The sequence below is a fragment of the Haemaphysalis longicornis genome, unplaced genomic scaffold, assembly GCF_048455015.1.
Source record: "Haemaphysalis longicornis isolate Haplotype H1 unplaced genomic scaffold, Haemaphysalis longicornis Haplotype H1 scaffold_4, whole genome shotgun sequence".
In the NCBI taxonomy this organism is placed as follows: domain Eukaryota; kingdom Metazoa; phylum Arthropoda; class Arachnida; order Ixodida; family Ixodidae; genus Haemaphysalis; species Haemaphysalis longicornis.
In genome coordinates, this window is record NW_027526361.1 from 161,845,880 (window position 1) to 161,869,452 (window position 23,573).

The following is a 23,573-nucleotide window of genomic DNA, read 5'->3' on the forward strand; positions in this document are numbered from 1 at the left end:
CGCCTATTACAGCTGCTTTGTAGAGAATTTTTCTGACCTGGCGGAACCATTGACGCGACTGACAAAAGACGACGTACCTTTCGCATGGCAAGAAGAGCACGAAGTCGCCTTTAATCACCTGCGGGACCGGCTACAAAAAGCGCCAGTACTAGCTCATTTTGACGAACACGCACATACGGAGATCCACACCGATGCCAGTAACGTCGGTCTTGGCGCACTCCTCGTTCAGTGGCAGGACGGAGCCGAGCGAGTTCTAGCCTATGCCAGCCGCACTCTATCAAAGGCAGAGATGAATTACACCCCCACTGAAAAAGAGTGTTTGCCGTCGTCCGGGCCATCAACAAGTTCCGGCCGTACCTTTATGGCAGGCGGTTTAATGTTGTCAGTGACTACCATTCCTTGTGTTGGCTGGCAAACCTAAAAGACCCATCTGGACGCCTCGCCAGATGGAGTCTCCGCCTACAAGAGTACGACATGACGGTCGTTTACAGGTTCGGGCGGAAGCATAGCGATGCTGATTGCTTGTCACGGGCACCTGTCGAGTCGGCAAGCCCAGACAGCGACGAAGACTTCCCCTTTCTCGGAGTCGTTACTCCTGCTGAAATGGCCCAACTACAACGAGAGGACCCTGAATTGCTTCTTGTCATCCAGTATTTGAAAGGTCTCAATGCCCAAATTCCGCACGCCTTTGCCCGCAACATCTCGTCCTTTAGCCTCCGGCACGGAGTGTTGTACAAGCGGAATTTCAGATATAGCTCGGACGCGTTTTTACTCGTTGTACCAACAGCGATGCGCCAGGAAATTCTATACGCATGCCACGACGAAACGTCGGCGGGGCACCTGGGTGTCAGCCGTACACTGGCGAGGATACGCCAGAAATACTATTGGCCGAAGCTATTGCGAACAGTTCAGCTCTACGTCAAGAGCTGCCGCGACTGCCAGAGGAGGAAGGTTCCGCCTTTGAAACCAGCAGGGCTTCTTCAGCCAATACAACCACCGATGGCCCCTTTGCAGCAAGTAGGCATGGATCTCCTGGGCCCATTTCCTACCTCCACGAAGGGGAACAGGTGGATCATGGTGGCGACCGACTACCTCACGCGGTACGCGGAGACAGCATCTGTCCCAAGGGCAACTGCGCCTGAGGTAGCTCATTTCTTCGTCCACAACATCGTTTTACGGCATGGAGCTCCCCAGATTGTCATAACGGGCAGGGGCACTGCTTTCACAGCTGACCTCATGCAGTCCGTCATGGTACTAACCCACACATCTCACAGGCGAACAACTGCTTACCATCCGCAGACGAATGGCTTGACTGAGCGACTTAACAGGACCCTCACCGACATGCTCTCAATGTATGTCGACGTCGAGCATAAAACGTGGGATGAGATCTTGCCATACGCAACTTTCGCATACAGCACCGCAGTTCAGGAGACCACAGCCATGACTCCATTTCAGCTGGTTTATGGTCGCACGGCCACTACGACACTTGATAGCATGCTTCCGGTCCATGAGGGTCAAGATGGCGACGCCGACTATTTCGTGCAAAGAGCCGAGGAAGCACGCCAGCTAGCACGGGAGCGAATTCAATGTCAGCAAAGTTCCGATGCTGCTCGCTACAACGAGCACAGGCGGGCCGTGTTCTACGAACCAGGGGACGCGGTTTGGGTTTGGACACCAGTTCGACAGCGTGGACGTTCTGAGAAACTGCTTCGTCGGTACTTCGGGCCATATAAAGTTATTCGCCGCCTTAGCGACGTCAACTATGAAGTGGCACCTTATGGAAGGGCACCCTGCTCCCGACGCGTCAGGCTAACTCCAGAGGTTGTGCAGGTGGTCCGAATGAAACCGTACTACGACAGAGACTAGCCATGTCTTCTACAGTGCTGATGGATAGAACGTTTTCCCTGCCGAATCCCTGTGATGGTTAGTTTTCGGCAATGAAGCACTCCATTATCTCGTTCCGGGGCCGTCATCTATTCCTTCTTGGTGACCCGCACTTTGAGCATCGAGACGATGCTTCTTCCGAAGAGGGGGGCAATGCCACAGTCAAGTCATAGAAGGCAACTCTGAGGCACTCAAGAAGCGCAGGGCGGTGCCGTCAATCCCTCGTTTGCGCGGGAACACCCCGGTTCCCGCACGGGAACACCCCGGCTAAAGGAGGAAGAGGACTTTTCTCTCTCGCGCGGGCTTCCCTCAGCAAGCAGAGACGCCATTAGTCTGCTTTAGGGTTTTTGGTCTCTTTCTTATTAAACTATACCCCTTACTGTTGACCAGTAAGTAGCCATAGTAAAAAAAGCATTAACAAAATTACGATGACCGAAAAAATCCGAAAGCTAAACAAAATAAAATCTCGCAATGCCGGACTCGAACCTGAGCTTTCTCGTTTAACAGCTAGTAGTGTAGCACAGTTCTACAGGAGCAGGTACGAACACGGTTTTTTAGGGAATATTTATTCCACAGAATATCCGGGTAGCGTGCTTAGCCAGTGAGGGGTTACTGCCGTGAGAAATTTATGAAGATGATTTTTACGGTTGTCATGAAATAGACGCTACCTAATTCATAGCAGCCCTACTGCGAGTATTTTGAACGTGACCCGAGTCTTTTCCGTGACTTCTTGCACCTAATGCGCTGATGAAAAACTACGTGCGAAAAACAGCCCATTGAAAAATCCTGTTCCTATTCAAGCGGGTTCATACCGAACCTGTTGGACGGCCGTACAGGTTGAACGCGTTGAAACAGGACCCGTTTGAAGATCACACAGGATCATACAAGTACAGCCTGCTGATCATAGAGGCCCGGTTCGTACCCGTATGCAGGTGCAAACCTGACCTGTTCAACCGCGAAAGGGTCAGCTTCAGCAAGCAAGTACTGCAAACGGCTCCTGTTCCATGGCCATACCAGGTCAGAGCAGACCTGTTTGAGCTTGTACAGGACAGCTAGTGGGCGCTTTTGAGCTATGCCGTACAGCAAGCACTGTTAAGAAACAACTTCAGGTGCCGCTTAATTGTGAAACTCGGGGGAAGCTAAAGAACCCGGAGATCAATGAGCTAAGGGGTACCATCAAGGCAGGCAGTCAGATACTGCCTGCTCACAGGCGTCCAATTCCTCTATGTTGCAATTAAAAAAGAGAGGACTTTCTAAGTAAGTACCAAAATGAATGTCACAATAAATTTCCTAGTGCAAGTCCACGCCATAAAAATTTGATTTTTGATGCGAAAATTCAGCAGTTGAAATCCTGTTTATCCCAATAAAGACAAAAAAGAAACTTGAACTAACGTATTTCCTTTTAAAGATTTGGTATAAAAATAAAACATGGAATTTTTATGTGAAAGGTTAAAAATGGAAATTTTCATACCAAGAAAGAACATAGGAATATATAACATTTTACCTCTTTCAAGCAAAGAAATGTAGAAAACACTAAATCTATAAAAAGGTACTATTTTCTCGTGAATTTCCCTTACAAGGTAAAACGTATCCCGTGTTAACAAAAACATGCGCACACCTATATTAAACAGGCCCTAAAGCCTTACTTGGAGGATTAATATCTTAGAGGATTAATAACATGAAGAAAAATTCGAATGCTTGTATTGTGTAGAACATAGAAGAGAAGCGGTGCTCCTACGGCAGATGCAGACTAAGACTGTGCTCACGCCAGCGCTTGCGCGACACGTGTGCCCGGACGTTTACGAAGACAGTGTGTGCAGTGTGTGTGCGCTTACAACCGCGGACCTCGCCCACCTCCTGTGGGGTTGCGGTGGACACGTGGCAAGCGGGGGGCTGCAAGGACCTCCCCCCGGACATTTACGGACTCATGAGCTCGCCAGAATGCGAGCGGCAACTGCAGGCAGTCCAGCGGCTCGAGGCTGCTCTGGCGCAGCAGAGGCGAAAGGGGGACCCGCACCTTCTTCTTTCTGCCGCCCCTCGGGGTGGCGGAGGGAAGAGAGACGGGGACCCTTCTAGTAGCCCAGGCTGTGGTCCAGGCTCCAGTGCTTCGAGGTCTGCCTAACCATATAGACAGGGGGGACGGCGAAGCCCTGCGTGGCCTGACCCGTCTCCTCCCGCCGGACAAATGTTCAATAAAGTCATTTCTCTCTCTCTCTCTGCCAGAATATTGAATATTTGTGAGATACGGCCGAAAGTATACAAGGTCACAATGTAGCATCTCTTGTTTCCGTTGGATTACTTACTGAACATTTTTCTGGTTCGGTAAAAATATGCAACAACAACTCCAGAACCACCAAAAATACGCACTATTACTCACGACAATAATTCGTAATACACCTTATTGCCCCGAGTGAGCCTGTTGCGTTGGCCTCCCCATATCCGGCCTTCAAGCGCTCGTTTCCCCTATGCTTGAACTGACGTGCCGTCGCTAGTACGGCCGACGCGAAAAGCAGTGCCACGAAGCCAGCAGTAGGCGGGGCATGTGCGCCGGCTGCCAAACATGAAAAGCCGGACAAATCCTCTAGCCGAGCCAATGGCTGCGCGTACCTCGAAGCGCAAGTGCCGCGACAAGTGTCTCCATGTTATTTTGCTCCGAGCTCTGAGTTTGGGAAGTTCGTACAACCCACAACGCTATGCGGCGCGAGTAAAGGGCACCAGCCCCAATAGCCTACGCAACCTTATCTTGGGCTCTTATTAGTCAAGTCAGGTTAAGCTAGCTTAGGTTACGGTAAAGCGACTTTGAACCCAAAATGCATGTTTGGAATAATTAGAAGACTGCATTGTCCTAATAGAAATGGTGGCAATTCTATCTCAGACTTCAAACAACCCTTTTAGATTTTTTTCGGAAAGCCATTGCCAAGAAATAAAACTGCAGCTTTTGAAGGGCGTCTAGTGCTGTTTGAGCGTTTTACTTGAATGCTTACTCGGCAATAACACAGTGATAATTACGTTTTTAGTTTCCCTAATAGCAAGTTTACTCGCAATGCGTCATCACTCCAGGACAAACGAACTGCACAGATACCCGTAACACAGACAACTGGCACCAGCGGGAATACCGCAATAATTGCAAGTAGCAATCTATTGAACACAACTGGCCGTTTTCTCTAAAACATATGTTTAATAGCGTACTTATTTTCAAGGCTTTCTAAAAGTGGTTTTTAGCAGTAACGAATAAATTAGAAACAAGCAATTGTTGATTGACAAACGCAATTAATCTTCTTGAACTGCTATGTACCGTTTGAAGCGCAAATGATCGCTCGAATGTCCTATTTCTTTTGTTATTTCTACCGTTTTCAGTGTTTGGATTACACATTCCCTCATGTAATACGGTTGCTTTGTTGTACTTCTGAGCGAGATGGAATTGGATATTTGGGGATTGTTTAGCACGCATTGTTCCTTTTGTGATGTACTGAAACTGTTACTTCATTTATGTAATGATACGTAAAGAATGTAATGATACGTAAAGAACCTCTGTAAAGAATAGTTTGCTATCCTTATGTTACAGCTTGCGGAAATTTCTCTCTGCCATACTGCCAGGCCAGAACAATGCGACAGGAGAGATGTCCATCGAAGTACATTATCGACATCAGCCACCTCGCGGACAGAACGCACCCGGCACACATCTGGAAAGGCACCGGTTCTATGGCCTTCGCCATGGCATGGCCATCTCAAACTAAACAAACGTGGGCTCGGCCACACAACCTCGTTGGCAGCCTACAGAATATAATTGCTCACACCCAAGCGACCCCAAACCATCCACCGCCGGCGTCGGCGGCGGCGGCGGCGTCGGCGTCCGCAGTGCTCCTCTATATTTAAAAAAGAAACAGCATCCGGCGCCAGGTTTCGATCCGAGGACTTTGCGGCCGCAGCGCGACGCTCTACCGACCAAGCCACGGACGCAACGCTGATATCAGTGTTAGTGACGGCCTTATATCTTTAACGCATTCAAACTACGTCGTCAGCGGCGTGCGTTGGCGACTCAGCGGCGTTATAGCGGCTTGATAACTGCGTGGTGTACACGTGATACTACAAACCCGATGGAAGAGATGGAAGAGAAGGCGGCGAGGCGGTGGGCTGCGGGGGCCGAGCGCAAGCGCCGCAAGCGGGCCGACAACCGTGCATTCGCACTTTCACCTTCTCCCCCTCGGGGAAATGCGCGGGAATTTTTTGTGAAATTCCTTTCGGAGGATGCCGCAAGGTGAACATCACTTTGTTGAAAATGAATCATCGCACTTTTTATAGCTCTTGCTACTTTTATTCTACAACGAGCCGTGCTTTGTTTGCTTACAAATTGGTAATTGAAGTAAGGGTTCTCCTCTTCCGTTCCTTTCTCACTACTTGCAACACAAAAGACGTGAGTAGCGCGCGTACACTCCGAAATGCCGTGAGTCAAAACATGGCAAACTCCGTGCAATTTGCAAGCTTGGTGAACCGACAAGGACTACGAACAGAAAGTCAAGTAATATTCCACCAGAACATTAAAAATATACAGCCCTTCGTAGGTTTTCAGCTCCGTGGAAAATTTTAACTAATGGTTTCAGGGTCGTAATTGGTTGTGGGGCCAACAAAAAAATGCAGGTAGCCAAACACAAATTGAAGCAGTGGTTTACCGGTACCGTCAGTGTATACCGCGTCTTTTGTTATGTTCGAAAACTGCTCCGCGTTTGAAAACGACATTTTCATCAAGGTATACGTTCATTCTACATATAAAAGGGTGGAATTTTAAGAAAAATGTTAAAAAACAAAGTCTGCCATCATTATTCATCGATTACAATTTGTCACAGAACAAACTGTGCGACAGCAAAAAACATACGGTGCAGCGATACCTGTTTGTCGTCCTTGGATGGGAAGGCGGGTGCAGGGAGGCATATATGCGGTTCAACCATTTTCATGGGATGTCCTGCGCGCGCTGCTGCTATACCACAAAATTCTTTGTCTGCCGAAATCGCGATAGTCAATCCGACCACTTTCACGTCTGAAGAACTTACGTTTTCCGTTCCGCCCTTGAGTCAGCCATCGAGAAAGTTTCATGCCGAATGAGGGCGCGCATTCTAGGATTAAGAGCCTGCGTTTCAGATGCTTCAGTCAGCCCTGTGCTGTGGACCTCACCAACAGATACAGGCAGAAACAGGAACAATCCGCGCTGACAAAGCCGGTCATGAAGTTGCTTTTCAGCGGCGTTCGAGTCCCTGCGGCACTAGCTGTAACAAAAGTGCAGATATTGCATCCGCCCTGTCCAGTTGAAGAGGGGCTACCACACACCTTCCGTTGCCGAGAACGGAGGCATTTCGGGCGACCCACGCATATTTTCCCGTGAGAAAGCACCGCCCAAATGGAATGTATTCATAAGAAAGAATTAAAAAAGTTTCAGTATTGGTGCACTTGGCATGATTAAGCGGTGGGCGCTTGAAATTTACGAGTGGCATACACAAAAATTTCCCCGCATTTCCCCGATGGGAAGAATGTGAATGTGCGAATGCAGGAGTTGAATTTGCGCGGTTCGGTAATGTTCGCGAAAGAGAGATCACACACACACACAACTACAAAGAAAGAAAGATGCATTTATTCACAGACACCTATTTGTGTTGTCGTTGTACTTGATTGCTAGAGCGGATCTCAGCTTTGAAATTTTGTTTCAGTACTCCTTTAAGCGGGTGCATTAGCCCTTCTCATGCCCGATTCCTGGCCAATCCCCCACGTGGGTATGTGCCATGCACAGACACCTATTTGTGTTGTCGTTGTACTTGATTGCTAGAGCGGATCTCAGCTTTGAAATTTCGTGTCAGTACTCCTTTAAGCGGGTGCATTAGCCCTTCTCACGCCCGATTCTTGGCCAATCGCCCTAAGTGGGTATGTGCTAAAGAAATTAGGAACTCTTCTTGGCCAATCGCCCTAAGTGGGTATGTGGTGCGGACGGACGGGCGGCGGTGGACGCGTGATTCAGATTACTTGGCCAATCGCCCTAAGTGGGTATGTGCTAAAGAAATTAGGAACTCTTCTTGGCCAATCGCCCTAAGTGGGTATGTGGTGCGGACGGACGGACGGCGGTGGACGCGTGATTCAAATTACTTGGCCAATCGCCCTAAGTGGGTATGTGCTAAAGAAATTAGGAACTCTTCTTGGCCAATCGCCCTAAGTGGGTATGTGGTACGGACGGACGGACGGCGGTGGACGCGTGATTCAGGGTCGCTTAAGAAGTGCATTCGCACTTAAAAACGAAAAGGACAGAACGCCTCAAGCGCGCAGTGAGAACTGAGGCTTTAGCGCCTGAGTGAAAGACAATGCATGCGAGCCAATACTTGCCCAAGGCGTCTGCACATGTCTAACATTTATTTGTTATCCCGGAAGGGCTCTGTCTACTTCGCTAACAAGGAAATGGATCCTGTTCAAAAACACTGCCCGTCAATTTCCTGTACCACAGCAAACACTTCCTCCAAGAGTTCTCCGACGGTTTGATTTTTCAGTTTGAATAGGACCGTGGTCTTGTAGAATGATGGGGCGCATTTGCAATTTGCGAAAATCCGAGCGTGGTTATCCCAAGCAGCCGTCTTTGCCTCAGGTAAGGTAGTCCTTATTAACCCGCTCATCGAGGCATTAATACGACGTCTTGCACAAAAGGGGAATGTTGTACAAGGTGCCAAACGAGCAATCAACAGACTTCAGCATGTATAGTCCGCGCTTCACTCGCTCTTATCGCTTTATTTTGGTCTGTACGTCCAACTTAAATTGTCCCACATTTAAATGTGCTCCACGTCTGGCGTGACAATTATTATTTGCCCCTGGGGGGAAGGGGGAAGGGCAGGCGTTTTTCGCCTGCATTAACCGGTTATCCCTTAGCGCCGCATTACGAGTTATCCGAAATTTATATGTTACCAATATTCAATGGCGCAGCTTCAGCTTTCTTAAATCGCAACCCTCGAAGGGGGTTGGACAAGTCGCGTATTAGAAACAATTACGTGTCCAGGGCACTCATTCAAATTCACATTCAAATTTATTCAGAAAAGTACAAGAGTGTATTAACATTGGCGGAATATACAGGAGGAGGTCCCAATGTTTCCGAACCGTAGGTGGGACCTCCTATGCTAGATGTTTTGGAGATAAGTTGTGAGCACAATACACCAGTATGTATTGCATACGTTATACAAATCTTATAAGACATCGTGTAAAAACGGGATATTAAAGAAAATATAACACATTGTGGAAAGAATAGAAAAATTGTAATCAATTGAGAACAGAACAAAGCAGGGAAAGATTTCACACAAGAAAAATATTTCTAGGAGCTACTGGTGAGTAGCTAAGAACATTTTCAATTTACTTTTAAAGGGTTGAAGCGAGCTATCTTTATTTCCTTTGGTACGTCATTCTAAAGGGAAACAGCAGAAAAAAGTAGACTAACTTTGCCATAATTAGTTCTTACCTTAGTTCTTAGTTCTGACGCGAGGAAAATCTGGTGCAATTAGGGTTGGTTAACATGTGGCGAGGGAAATGTCAAGATCTAGGAGGCTATGCAGTAGTTCAAAAAACAGAACTCCAACGCTATAATAATACATCTTTGGACAAGGTAATAAATTAAGTTGAGTAACGATAAGAAGAGATGGTGACATTTTGGGGGGAAATGTTATTATACGCATTGCTTGTTTTTGAAGTTTTTCTAATGGTGAAAGGTGATTTTTATACGATCGCCCAACGATGTGATGCAGTAGTTCAAGTGGTTATGAAAAAATGCTCAATATAAATCCTACAGAGTTTTCGTACTGAAGTACAGTCTAGCTCTAAGAAGCACTCGAATGCCAAATGATATGTTTTTGCAAATGGAGGAGATATTGCATTGTAGCCTTAGGTGAGTCTCAACAATAACGTCTAAAAAAGGTGTTTGGTTCCGCAGTAGAATGAAATTGTGACCTATATGGAGGCAAGGATTTATATGCAACTTTTTATTGCGGGAGTAAAATACCATTAGGGACGATTTGGACGAGTTAATAGATAGTCTGTTATTAGCACACCAATTTTCAAGGGAAGATAAGTCATTTTGCAAATCAGAAATTAATATCTCTGCATCAGGATTGTCTGAAAAGATGGTGGTATCATCGGCGTATAGAATGCATTTCGAGCGCGTGAGGCATTACATAAGTAAGGAATAAAAGCGGCCCTAAAACAGAGACGTGGGGGATACCTTTCCTGCTAAAAGTAGAGGAAGAAAAAGTGCCATTGACGCAAACAATTTGCTGCCTATATGACAAGAAGCTTTTCAACAGTTGAAGGGGCGGCCCAGCTATGCCGTATAACTGAAGCTTAGTGAAGAGGATGTCGTGATGAATACTGTCGAGTGCTTTCGATAAGTCAAATGAATACCGAGCCAGCGTAATTTCCTTTCTCAATAAATAATTTAATGCTATCGACAAAACATGCCAAAGCTGTATCTGTTGAAATGCCAGGTCGAAATTCCAATTGACTGGGAGTTAGTCTATTAAAGTTTTTATAGTAGTTAGACAGTCTCTTTTCGATTAACGTTTCAAGAACTTTGTCAAAAATTGGAAGAACTGAAATCGATCGATAATTTTCTATTTGACTCGGATCGCCTTTTTTGAAGACCGGAACAACTTTAGCCAATTTAATTACGCTTGGGAACACACCGTTTTTAAAGACAACATTGAAAACAGAACTTAAGATTGAGAGAATGAATGGACAAATCAATTTGATGTGTTTCGCCTGAATTCTATCTAAGCAAGGACCAGTCGCTTTCAGCCCTGAATTTACGGCTTCAATTTCCGCAGGGTTGGTAGGCATAAGACAGAATCATTGTGGTTGGCGAGTAAATGTGGGCGTAATGTGGCGAGTAAATGTGGGCAAAGAAGAAGGGTCAGAAGATTCTGTAGAAAAATGTTGATTAAAACCGTTCGAAATATCACGCGGTGCTGTGACGTGCGAGTCGTTCGTTTTAATGGATGTGACCGAGTCATGTTGAAGTGGTGTGTTAAGGAATTCGCGTATCAATTGCCATTTTATTTTTGTATAGCTTCCGCTGTCCCTAATATGGTTTTCATAATAGCTTCGCTTGGCCTTTTTTGCAATACGGATAACATATTGCAATATCATGTGTACCTGGTTTTGAGGTGCGTGTTAAAGGGTTGGCGCTTAGTTTTTTTATACAGGTTGTCTTTGTCTTTTTTTTGTAAAGAACATAAGAAGCCGTTCGACATACAAGGACAGCGAGGGGCGTGGTAATGTCGATTGGACACATGAACAGTAGTGGACGAGCCAATCGCTGATGTAATTGTTTCAGAGAGCATTTCAAGGGCAATGTCAGTATCTGGTGTATCGAGTATCGCAGACCAGTCAGTATCTGATATAATCCGTGTGTATTCTTCCGCACAAAAATAGTTCGAAAGCATGGCTTGATGATAGTAGGAACCGACAGGTTAGCGGTTATAAAAACAGGGTAATGAACAGTAATTTCAGTTTCAATTACGCCTGCTTCAAAGTGCAACTGGAATTTGTCAGGATGTGGTCAATGAAGGATTGAGTGCCATGATTAGGACATCTGCTAGGAACGTTAATAAGACACTGAAACCTATAGCTGTACATGCAGGTGATGTATTTCAGGGTATAATGGTTTGAATCATCGAGGAGATTAATGTTAATGTCACCAAAAATAACGACGTTTTTTTTTCCAAGAAAGTTGGTGAAGTATGTCCGAGAGCATGCTTTAAAAAATTGCAGGATCAGAGGAGGGAGATCGATATATAGCGCCACAGACGACATTAGAATGATTATCCTTTAAAGATGATCGACCCATACAGATTCACAAGAAGGAACATTAAAATTTATATCAAAATGCCTTTTATATGACAAGCCATTCAAAACGTAAATAGCTGAGCCTCCGTACGCGCTACCGTCACGATGACCGTATTCACTTTTTGTAGCCTGGAATATTGAAAAATATCATGGCCAGAAAGCCAACATTCTGAGAAGCGGATAACGAAAAATTGCTGATCAAACGAGTGGACGAAAGTTGACATGTTGTCGTAGTACCTGCGGAGGCTTCGGGCGTCGAAATGAATTCCAGGAAAGCAAGACCTATTGTTCAAAGTTGTGTTGACGTCACTCATTGAAATGTAAGCCATGGGAATGGATGAAAGGAAAGCCGCTTAGCTCATGTTATTTTTGCGCGAAAACCCGAAGATCCTGATCGCAGGTGATACGATTCACACGGCTGTCGAGAGTCTTCCTGGCTTCGATCACACAATGATCGGTCCAGAGGAACATCCATTTGCTCTGTTTCTTCAGTTCGAGCGTTTTTCCAGGATTTTGTTTTTGGGGGTCAAATTCTCATTTACATAGATGGGTTGCGCTTTGGACTTTTGCTCTTTGTCACCGTCTTTGAGTCATCCTGTGTAAAATTGAGTTGTGCAACACGCTATAGATTACTAGAGAGCATATGGCGATAAGGGAAAGATATTTCGGTCCCAAATTCACATCAAGCAGAAATTGTATTAACTATACTTCCGAACGGGGCAATGCTTACGTTGTTACTGAAGACCCCCGAGGAAGAATAAATATAATTGAATGGGAGGAACAAAGCTGTTTCCTTAACACCATTAGACGCTACAATCACAAATGGCGCTCACTCACTGAGCGCCATTTACGCGGTGATTTCTACATTTCGCTGCAGTACCAAAAGGACGAAGGGGAAGAGGTGGACTGCTTTATTTGGTTACTTTTGCTTTGATATTACTCCTAATTCCATTCTTCGTGCAATGAGCGCCCTCCTTCTTAGGTTGATACACCACACCTTCTTTGAGATATGGGAGCCCATTGTTGGTAAAATACGACACGCAAAAACACCAAGCATTTGTGATGATATTTAAAGCCGGGATAAGGCAATGGCCGGGAGTGAATGCTTTAAAGTAATATATTTTTTCGTAAGCAATATATTTCCTCCTGCAGTGGTAGCCCCAACAAGCCAGGCAGGCTGCTTATCCCGCTAAGCCATCGAACTCAACCCGACCTCGTTTGCACCCCGAAAGGGTTCTAATGGTGTCGTTTGGAAATAAAACTTTCTCAATAAGTGCCTCCGTCTTCTTTTACAATAGATTGAGGCAATAGACAACTCTGCTTTCACGCACACCCATAATGGAGTGGAAATTCAGCGCGTATAAAACCGAACACTCGTCTCATGCCAGCGAACTGAGCACGGTACAGACAAATAGGTCCTTGCAAGTGGCCCTGTTTAATCCAGGGATATTGTCTTATGGGCTTTATATGACATTTATCTCAGATCTGTCCCGTTTCAGTGGCGATGACTCAGGCTGTTGTTTTTTCGTCGTTAAGGGAAATACGTATAAGATCCTGTTTAGAGTGTTGAGCAACTTGACTGAAATACGAAGGTGGTTTCTAGAATAAATATTTTATTTGTCGAGCAGAGGCTGATGAATGGGCCTCGTCCCGTGGAAAGCATCCCTAGTCCGGGATGCTTTGACTTCGGCTGGCTGTCCTTGCTCGGGTCACCAGGCTGAGCTGGGTACCCGAGTCTGGGCTGGCCAAGGAAGCCCTCCACTGCTCGTAGGTGGGGTTGGGAATTGGGCGCAAGTCCGGAGTACGTTGGCGCTCCCGTAGTATATGGTAGAGGGTGCCAGGCTGGGGACAGTGAGCCCATAGGGAAGAGTGGGGAAGATGAGGTGGGGAAGATGAGGTGAAGATGAAGATGAGGTGGGTGGGGAAGATGAGGTGGAGGCGGGTGGGATGTGGATAGGTATTCATTTGGAGCCGCCGCTAAGTTGTAGCGTCTTCTCTGGAGAGGATGCTAGTAAAAGGAAGTAATGGGTGGTACTTACGAACTCTTTACGAAATTTACTACCGCCAGCAGAGTACGTAGGCCCTGCCACTAAGCATGGAACCTAATTGCTGTTGTTAGTAGTCTAGTCCATGACTTCGTGTAGCGCAAAAAAAAAGACCGAGGACACAGGGAGGCGACAGGCACAAGCCCGTCGCTTCCCTGTGCCCTTTGTCTTTTTTTGCGCTACACAAAGTCATTACCGCTACCAACTAGCCCAAACCCAAATTGCAGTAGTCTAGACCCTGCACTTAGTACCTGCTGCTTGTTTTATACTAACATTCAGTAAGACTAACACAATTCTATGAAATACTGGCCAGAATAATTCCCGCAATTTTATCACCCTAATCCAGGATTGAAAAGTTTGTGCAAATACACATGCTGATTTGTGTATGCTCACATTTAAATTCATATTTCTAAGATTACAACGAAACTATTTGATTACTGCGCCTAGTCCACTGACTCTATCAGTGAGCCTTCCGCTGCTGCATGTAAAACCAAGACGAGCAGACTGATTGATTGAGTCTTTTTATTGGAACAAGGAGGGCGTTTGCCATACAGTGGGGGGAGGGATGGAAGGAAGGGGATTACTAATCAAGGTCCGTATTCAAAGAGGGGATTCGTGTTATGGGGGCCTGAAAGTCTTCACCGGAATCGGCCCCAGTTAGATTAGTCGCGCGAGACCACTCTTAACTGCAAAAGCGGCAATTGTTCGTAATAAAGATGCGTCTAATCCAGTATGTGCGTCATGTGGTAGGGTGTCGGGATTAATGTTTGTTGAACTCTCTGGGCGATGTTTGCCAAAGTGTGGGCACGTCCACACTAGAGGGTGGAGATCTGATTTGACGTCGGTGTTACAGTAGGGGCATCGTGGGTGTGTGTTGGGGCATCTTGTCCATTTCTGGGTAAGATGAGGTGTGTAGGCGGCATCCGCGCATAGCTTGTTAATGAATACTTCCTCGGATATGCTGGAGGAGACAATGTTGGCAAGATACCCAAGGGGTGTAACCTGCTGGTAACGTTGTCTTTTACGTTTCTTTAGTCGGAGAAGCAGGAGGGCTGGAGGAGTGGGCGTGGAGGCTGAAAGGGGAACCAGTGGAGGCGTAAAGTTCAAACACTCCTGTGCCGCCTCGGGGGAGGACTGGTTCCCTGGGCCGGTCTCCTCGTGGCCTAGAATCCAGTCAATTCTGATGTGCACGTTGTGGCTTTTGAGGAGTTCTTTGTGTAAGATTGTAGAGTTTCCCAGCGGGTTGAGGGAGAGTGGCTTGCGAAGTTCTTGAATTGCTTCGAACGAGTCCGTTAAAATCCGTATTTTAGCTGGTGGTCGGGTATTTAGGTCGTAGCAAATATGATTGAGGGCAGCATTGATGACATGCAGTTCGCCTTCCAGTGCAGTTGCACGATCGCGTCTGAGGGGGAGTTGAACTCCAAGGGATGGGTTTTCAGGGCAGGTCCATGCTATGCTAATATGCGAAGTTGCCACACTGGCGTCGGTATATATGTCAATTTCATTGGGAACTTAATAACGGTAGTGTCCTGGGCACGTTGGTACCCTATTGTTAAATAAAATGATTGCGCTAAAAAAAGACACGGACGGAGTAATGACAGACACACACGGCGCAAACTTTCAAGTACTTTTTATTGCCACTGTGTCCACTTTATACACTTTGCAAAGGACGATAGCGGATGCGCAAGCGAAAAAATTAAACGTTCGGTGATGCGGCGGCCAAGAACACCAATTCCTTTTCGTTAAGAGCCAGCGAGGGCTTGCTAACACATATATCACCGAGTCTTGCTATCGCCTCAGCGTCAGTGATTTCTCGCAAAAGTTGCGTACGACCACGAGATAAAACTGCACACTTCTCAAAGATGGGCTTACAGCCGCATCTCAAACAATGTGCCGCCAATAATACAAAACCTAGCACTGGTGATTTCTTGGCGGCACGTTGTTTGAGATGCGGCTGTAAGCCTATCTTTGAGAAGTGTGCAGTTTTATCTCGTGGTCGTATGCAACTTTTGCGAGAAATCACTGACGCTGAGGCGATAGCAAGACTCGGTGATATGTGTGTTAGCAAGCCCTCGCTGGCTCTTACCGAAAATGAATTGGTGTTCTTGGCCGCCGCATCACCGAAAGTTTAATTTTTTTGCTTGCGCGTGCGCGATCGTCCTTTGCAAAGTGTATAAAGTTGACACAGTGGCAATAAAAAGTACTTGGAAGTTTGCGCCGTGTGTGTCTGTCCTTACTCCGTCCGGGTCCCTTTTTAGCGCAATCATTTTACTCATTGGGAAGTTGGAACTTCTCCAAGTTAAGGCTACTGTTAGATCTTGTTGCCGTTCTAGAATGGGGGATAGGTTTGGTGAGATTGCAGGTGATGCTTTCCGAGATTGTGCAGGGTACTAAAGGGATGGGAAGTCAGATGAGCGGGATAGGCTTTTGCTCGTCCCATGCTGTGAGAAGAAGCCCTTGACGGGTGAGCCCGCGTTTGGTGTGTCTGCCTGTTCACAAGTTTCTTTCATGATTACGTCCATAGGAGGGAGCGCAACTGCTGGCTCACGAGCTTCTGTTTTTGTATGTCTTGGGAGGCCTGTGATGGTACGCAATGTGGCTCTATGGAGCACCCGAAGGTGTTTGTTTTGTTCAGGTTGTATACTGGCGCTCCATACGCGAGAGTGCCGATTGCAACCGTCCGGGCCATGGAGAGGCATGCCTGTTGACTTGCGCCCCCATATTTGTTAGACAGCCTCGCGATTATTTGAGCATGGGTTTCTATTTCTGGCGTAGTTGTTTTACCCATAGTTTAGCACTATTGTTACTGTCAAGTGGGAGACCGAGGAGGCGTACGTGTCCACGTGTCGCTTGGATAGTTGTGTCTCCAATGTACAGCAGAGCAGGGTCCACCGGGTGCATTTTGTTATCGCTTGATACCGTTAGAAGTTCTGTCACCGCCGCCTGCAGCCCAACCAGCATGTCGGCTGTTAACGAGTAGTTTTTACCTTCCGTCCATATCGTAATATCGTCAGCATAGATTGCGAAACGGGCGGACGTTTCTTGTTCTAGAGTTTTGGCTAACTTTGCCATAACAATGTTGAAGAGTACTGGTCCGAGTATAGATCCCTGTGGAACACCTTTGTCCTTGTAGTAGGTATTGGGTGTCCATCCAGGGAGCGTACTGCTGAGTTGAATGGGCCGGTTGTGGAGAAAGTTACGAAGCAAAATTTGTGTTTTTTTTGCTCGGGAAGGCTTTGGCCAGTTCAGTCAAAAGCGTCGTTTGATCTACTCTGTCGAATGCTTTCCGGAGGTCTACAGTAAGGACCACGGTGTAAGAGGTATTTTAGGTGAGCGAACGGCAAGGGCGAGCCGCTCGCGGTCAAGGGGAGGCGTTGTTTTCCTTCCGCGGCGCGCCAAGAGAGGGCGCTAGCAACTAGTGCCTCGCCCGCGCGCGGCCGGCTCCTCTTTGTCACTTCTTTCCGTCCCCGTGTGCGCGGAATTTGTGCTGTTTGTGCGACGTTTTTGTGCCATTTTCACTTCCTGTGCTCAAGAACTGTAAGCTAAGAACTCATTCCCGAGCATGCGCGGTGGGAAAGTGCTTTGTTCCGTTTTGCAAAACGGGGTATAAGTCGTGCAAGGAAAAGTATTCGCTTTTCACGCCGCCGCACGACCCATCGAGGCTCGAAGCATGGAGACGTGCAATACCTCGGAAGGACCGCGTGCTTCAAAGGACGGACAGAGTCTGCGAGAAGCATTTCGCCCCGCATTTAATCATGAAGACTTGGTCCGCTGAAATAGACGGCCATGTGCTGATGTCTGGAAACAGAAGAGCCGGCCTAGCGAAAGACGCTGTACCGTCGATTTTCGAGGGAGCACCAAGATACCTCTCCAAGAAGATTAAAAGCCCTCGCAAGCAAGTAAAGCGACAAGCCCATCGTGTAGCCCCTTCGACAAGCACTTCTCACAGTGGAAGCAGCAGTGAGCCCATGCCGACGTCGCCTGGTGAGATCTCTAGCGCGGAAATGCCCTGTGACAGCAGTACTGTGATGGAGCCCTACGCAAATGCCTCGCGTGACTCATCTTTTGGAGAGCTTTTTAACACGGCGCCTGGCATTAGTCTACCACAATCTTTGTGGGCTGTGCATCGCACTGACGCAGAAGGCGTGAGGGACATCGTCTTTATAGACGCTGCGGTGACGCACAGGACAAGCGACGGCTCTTCGCTGGTGTTCAATCGGAAGACGTTGCATGTGAAGAGTGACATGACCGTGCAGGCCTACGTCTTCGGCAAGCAAGTAGGTACTGCTGCTTTGGGCTTAAATCCGTCAGTCTCAACTGTATCGGAGCTGGATACTATGCTCAGCGTCATCGACAGCACTAGCGTTTGTTGCGGAGGGCCTAATTTAAAGGATTTTCCTGGTGTCGCTCCTGAGTGTGATTTTGTGGACTGCCAGGGGAACTGGAGACACAACAGGTGCCTTTTAGTTCCACCCAGTGGAACCATCTGTCAATTCTGCAGCGGCCTTGCTGATACATTGCGAATACATGCCGGTCGTCGAGCTGCAAGAGCCAAACAGGATCGACCACTGAAGCGCATCAGGTTGGAAGTAGCACCTGCTCAAAAACAGAAGCTCCACGCTTTGAGGCGAGCAAGCTATGCACTCCAAAGATCACGAGCACGACTCGCAAGAAGGAACAAGCTTCTGTTGGAGCAGTTGCAAGCTTCCAGGAAGGAACTTACAAAGCTGCAGGAAGAAGACATCACTGAAAAATTGAAAGGCCTCAACTTGCCACAAGCGCAGCTTCTTCTGCTAGAAGAATGCATATCGGCCGCAAAGTGCACTTCAAAAACAAACAGACGGTATACGGATGACTGGCTCCTGTTGTGTCTTCTTCTGAACATCCGCAGCCCAGCTACATACGCTTTTTTGCGCAATAATGATGTACTGCCGTTGCCATGCATCACTACGATAAGAAAGTACATAGGCATGGTTGGCCTCAAGTGTGGCTTTGATGAAAACTTTTTAAAGTTTTCAAGATTAAAATTTCCTCCAAGTCACAGTTTCAGCGCAGAGGAATGCTGATATTTGACGAAATTCAAGTAAGGAAGGAAATATCCGTCAATTCGAAAACGATGACGTACACTGGACTCGTTGATCATGGCGAAACAAAGGATCAGAGTAGTGAGCTCGCAGATCACGGCCTGGTTTTTGCTTTTGCCCCGTTCGGCGAGAACTATTTGCAGCCCGTAGCAGTGTTTGCGTCCAAAGGACCGACTAAGGGGACTCTTTTAGCGCAGCTCTTGATTCAGTGCATGGTGAAACTTGAGCAGGCCGGAGTGTTCATTGACGGCGTTGTGTCCGATGGAGCATCCACCAACCGCTCCATGTGGAAGCAGCTTGGGATCAGTAGCGCACTGGGCAGCGTGGTAAATGCATTCGAGCACCCACTGGACACTTCAAGGAAGGTGTATGTCCTATCTGACACCCCTCACCTTTTTAAGTGCATTACGAATCGACTACACGACAGGAAGGTGTTGATGAAAGATGGCAAGCTCATTAGATGGTCATGCTATGATGCCCTGTTCGTTGCAGACAGCAAGCACTGTGGTGAACTTACAGTATGTCCAAAAATAACGTATAATCACGTCAACCCATCTAAGATGCTGAAAATGAGAGTTAAGCTGGCGACACAGATTTTTAGTAACTGCGTGGCTAAAGGAATAATGTTCTACGCACAGAAAGGCGCACCACGTCTAACTAATGCCGAGCCGACAGCCCAGTTTACCCTTTTTTTAAACGACCTCTTTGATGCACTGAACCGGCGTTTTCCCTCCGAAGGCCTAAAACTGGGATGCAAAGATTTTTCTGTCCTAGAAGCTGAATCTGAGTGGCTAGACTCTTGGGAGACCGAGGTCGTGAAAGGAGAAATTTTCAAAGACGTTTTTTTGACGCAGTCAACAGCTAAAGGCTTACGCGTAACATTAAAGTCGGTGCGGGAGCTTTCAGTTTACCTACTGAAAGAGTGCGGTTTCAAGTATGTTCTGATAGCGAAGATGAATCAAGACCCCTTGGAATGTTTTTTTGGTATCGTCAGGCAAGCTGGAGGGCAGAACGGACACCCTACATTTCCCACGTTCCTTCAGCTATACCCATGCTGAGCTTGTATTCCTTGCTAAAGCCACCGCTGTTCGGCAACTGCACGACTACTGGAAACAAGCAAGCTTCTGTTGTCACCTTGGCGGATTTAAGAAATATTTACAATGATTCATCTTCGCAATGCCCTGCCAAATTAGATCAACTGAAAAAAAAAACTTGACGGTCTGATTGAAGAAGGGAGCTGGGAGTACGACGATCTCTTCGACTTCGACGACTCAGACGCAACAGTAGTTGACTGCATCGTCTACTGCGTCACAGGATTCGTATCCCGGAAGGTTGGCAGCTGCACATCCTGCACCAGTTTCAAAGAGGCTCTTGCGGGGAAAAAGGGCATTGGAAATGTCCCTGAAGCCGACCTAGTGAACTGCAAAACAAAGGGCTGGCTGACACACCCAAATATGCATCTCATCGATCTTTTCAAATGCACTGAAGAGCATTTTGCAAAACATGCTAGTGACCGAGATGTATACGACAAAACCATTGATGCTGTGCTGGAGAATCACAACTTTATGTTTCCATGCAGTGCTCACAAAGAAGAAATGCTGGCAAAGCTGTTGCATTATTACGTGTGCCTGCGCATGCGGCAGTACTGCAGGCAATTGAAAAAGAAGAACGAAACCAAAAGCCATGACTTGCGAAAAATGTCAAAGCTTGTTTGAGACCGAATGTCGGGACGAGTGCAGTACCGCTTTTACAACCTTCATTCACGTATAAGTTTAGGTGTCCTCAGTTTGTGTGTTTCGCCCTTATTGTTTTGAGAACGTTGCTATCATTTAAATAAATGGTAAAGAAACAAGCAAACATGTGTTGTATCATTGTACAATGGCTAGTTACGAGGATAGAAAAATGTTGGCGTTGTTTTTTCATTGTGGTTTCAGGTAGGGTTCTTCGTAAAAGCCGACAGGAGTGTCATATTTGACAGCATTATGACTGCTTCGAACCTCAAAAATTCAATTATTATCTCATGTCTTGTTCGTGCTGTGCTGTCTATTAAATATTGTTGCGATTTCTCTTAATAAAATAAAAAAAACTAGCAGCAGTTGTCTCGAAGATACGATGAAACTTGTGCAACCGCGCCGCACGCTGACGCCAATATGCCGTCTTCTCAAACGCAGTGCGTCAGAGCTGGGCGGGTACGTGCAGCGGATATCAGGGAGTGCAAGACAAAACATCGCTTGATTCACAGATGAACTCCCAATGGTCGCTCACTCGAACGACATATTTTTATTCATCGCGCCGGGGCTGCTTTCGCGCCAACGTGCACGCGCAACGTAGCCGGTTGAGCGGGCCGCAATCACGGTCGCCATCTGTCGGCCCGCCCCCGAAGGAGAACTTTACGTCGCCGCGCTGGGCGGCGGCGCTCTCTCACCTAAAATACCTCTTACACCGTGGTAAGGACATAGTCGGCAAGTCCGCGGTCGTACGGGGATCTGTTGATTATCCGTCGTAAGAGCCAGAGGCAATCGTGTGTCCCTAGGTACGGACGAAAGCCAGTTTGGGACGGGTGAAACCATGGGTTCACATATTCCAGATGGTATTGTAGCCGGTTGCTAATCAGGCGTTCGATCTGTTTGCATAACGTGGGTGTAAGAGACATGGGTGTAAGGTTGGAGATGACAGAAGGGTCTTTTCCAGGCTTGGGAATTAGGTTAACCAGGGAAAGCTTCAGGGTGTCAGGAACTTTCCCTGTGTCCCAGGAATGATTTATAAGGCCAAAACGTTGTTCTAGCTGAGGCTCGTCGAGGTTACGGATGTGTTGCCACGTGACTCCATCATGTCCTGGGGATGATTTCACCTTGCTTTGTCGGATGGCGGTGCGAAGTTCTGCTATCGTAAAAGCGGTGTCTAAAGCTGAGTCGTCCGAGTCAAGTTCGATGACAGGTAGGTACGTGCGGGGTTGCGTACTTGCTGAAGGGAAAAGCGTTGCTATAATATCCCGCTCGACTACCTCCGGGGTGTTGTGGAGCGTGAGCGTCGAGAAGAAGGGAAGACTTTGTTTGCCCTTTCCTGCCATGCCTCTGTAGATTCTCCAAAGCTTGGAGAGTTTGCGCTTTTTGCCTAAAGTTGAGCATAGCTCTTTGAGCTATGTTGAGCATTGGCTCATGAGCCAATTGTTAGTGATATTCTTGAATCAGTTTGTATTGACGCCTTAGTTTCGCTAGGTCGACGTGGCGTTTCCCTAGTCGTCTGTACTTACGAGTTAGGTGTTTAGCTCGGTTCCACAAGTTTGCCACGTGGCCGTCCATGGCAGGTGTGTCCCCAGAACATGTTATGGACTCTTTAGAGGTTTGGGAAGCATTCTGAATACGTTTTATGAAAATATGAAAGTGTGTTGCTGGGTCTGATGATTCATTGAGAATTTCACGAAAGGAGGTACAGTTCGTCCGTTCCAAAGTTTTTGCCGTCCGGATTCGCTTACCACGAAGGGAAATTGATATTGGAAAGTGATCACTGCCCCAAGTCGTGTCGAATGTTTTCCACGTAGTTACTAGCCGCGCTGACGCAATGGTGAGGTCTGGAGAGGTGTCTTTCTGGGAAGCGCGCAATCCTATTCTCGTTGCTTCGAAGGGGTCGTTTAACAGCATAAGATTGTTCATCTCCATCGTTTCTTCCAAACGTTTTTCTTTAATATCCGTAGCTGCGTAGCCCCACGTTGTGTTTTTGGCGTTAAAATCTCCACCAATTATTGTCTGCGTGGCAGGATATTGATGTATGAGCTCGGTGATCCATTGAAAAGAGGTGTGTCGAGCAGATCCAGTGATCGGCTTCTAGTAAGACGAGGCGACAAGAACTGTTTTGCCATTAGGAAGTCTGCCACTGATTACTACTGTTTCGTGCTGTTGCGATGTAAGTCCAGGAAGTTTGATCTAATGACATGCAATTTCTTGTCGAACCAGTATCAGGGAGTACACTGGTGCTTGAGGGGCAGAGTTTCGGGGCGTTTTAGCTTGCATGTTATTACAGGGTCCGAATACGTAACATATTCATTCACCTTAGGATTGCTTCTGGGTTCTTGAAGGAGAAGAAACAGCGGTTTAAGTTGCTGAATCTTCTGCTGTAATATTGGTGAATTTTGCAAAAAACGTCTACAGTTTCATTGTAATATATAGGTGCAGCCACTACTGACTTGGGCCACTTGTACGCGGTGGAATTTTGCGAGGTGGTTCCTCTTTGGGGTCTTGTTGAGGTAGCTGACTTGTCATGGTCTGTATCATTGCCGTTTTTTTCGTTACATGAGATTCTAGAAGGTTACGAATTTTGTTAATGCCTTATTTTTTTATTATTATTATTATTTTATTTTCGTTACCTCAAAGGACCCATGGAGAAGGGGCATTACATGAGGGGTGGGTAAGGTACACACACACAAAAAAATAAACAGTAGTACAGTAAATAAAGAAAAAAATACAAGAGTATGAGCTTCAAAGCAATATACAATTTGTAGAATTTATAGATAGCATAGCACCAGTGTCAATATAGCACAGTTTCAAATAAACTAGAGTGAAGTCATGGCAAGCAGTTTTAATTTGAATAGTTCAGGGTCGCTTGTTTGTACATTTTCAGGCAGATTATTCCAAAGTTTTGCACAGGTTATAAAAAATGAGTTGGCGAATGTGCTGGTTCTAGGGCGGGGATATGATAGCTGAATTGA

General features: G+C 46.8%; 1 protein-coding gene across 1 annotated transcript in view; it reads left to right on the forward strand.

Annotated features, from left to right (window-relative positions):
• LOC144180079 (uncharacterized) overlaps positions 1 to 20,604 on the forward strand; it is a 45,431-nt gene extending 24,827 nt beyond the window's left edge. The window contains 4 exon segments of the mRNA XM_077708487.1: positions 17,318 to 18,785; positions 18,788 to 19,915; positions 19,918 to 20,069; positions 20,071 to 20,604. Coding sequence (XP_077564613.1) covers positions 17,318 to 18,785; positions 18,788 to 19,915; positions 19,918 to 20,069; positions 20,071 to 20,583 — 3,261 coding nt within the window. The 3' untranslated portion in view covers positions 20,584 to 20,604.
• Positions 20,605 to 23,573: the final 2,969 nt, after the last annotated feature.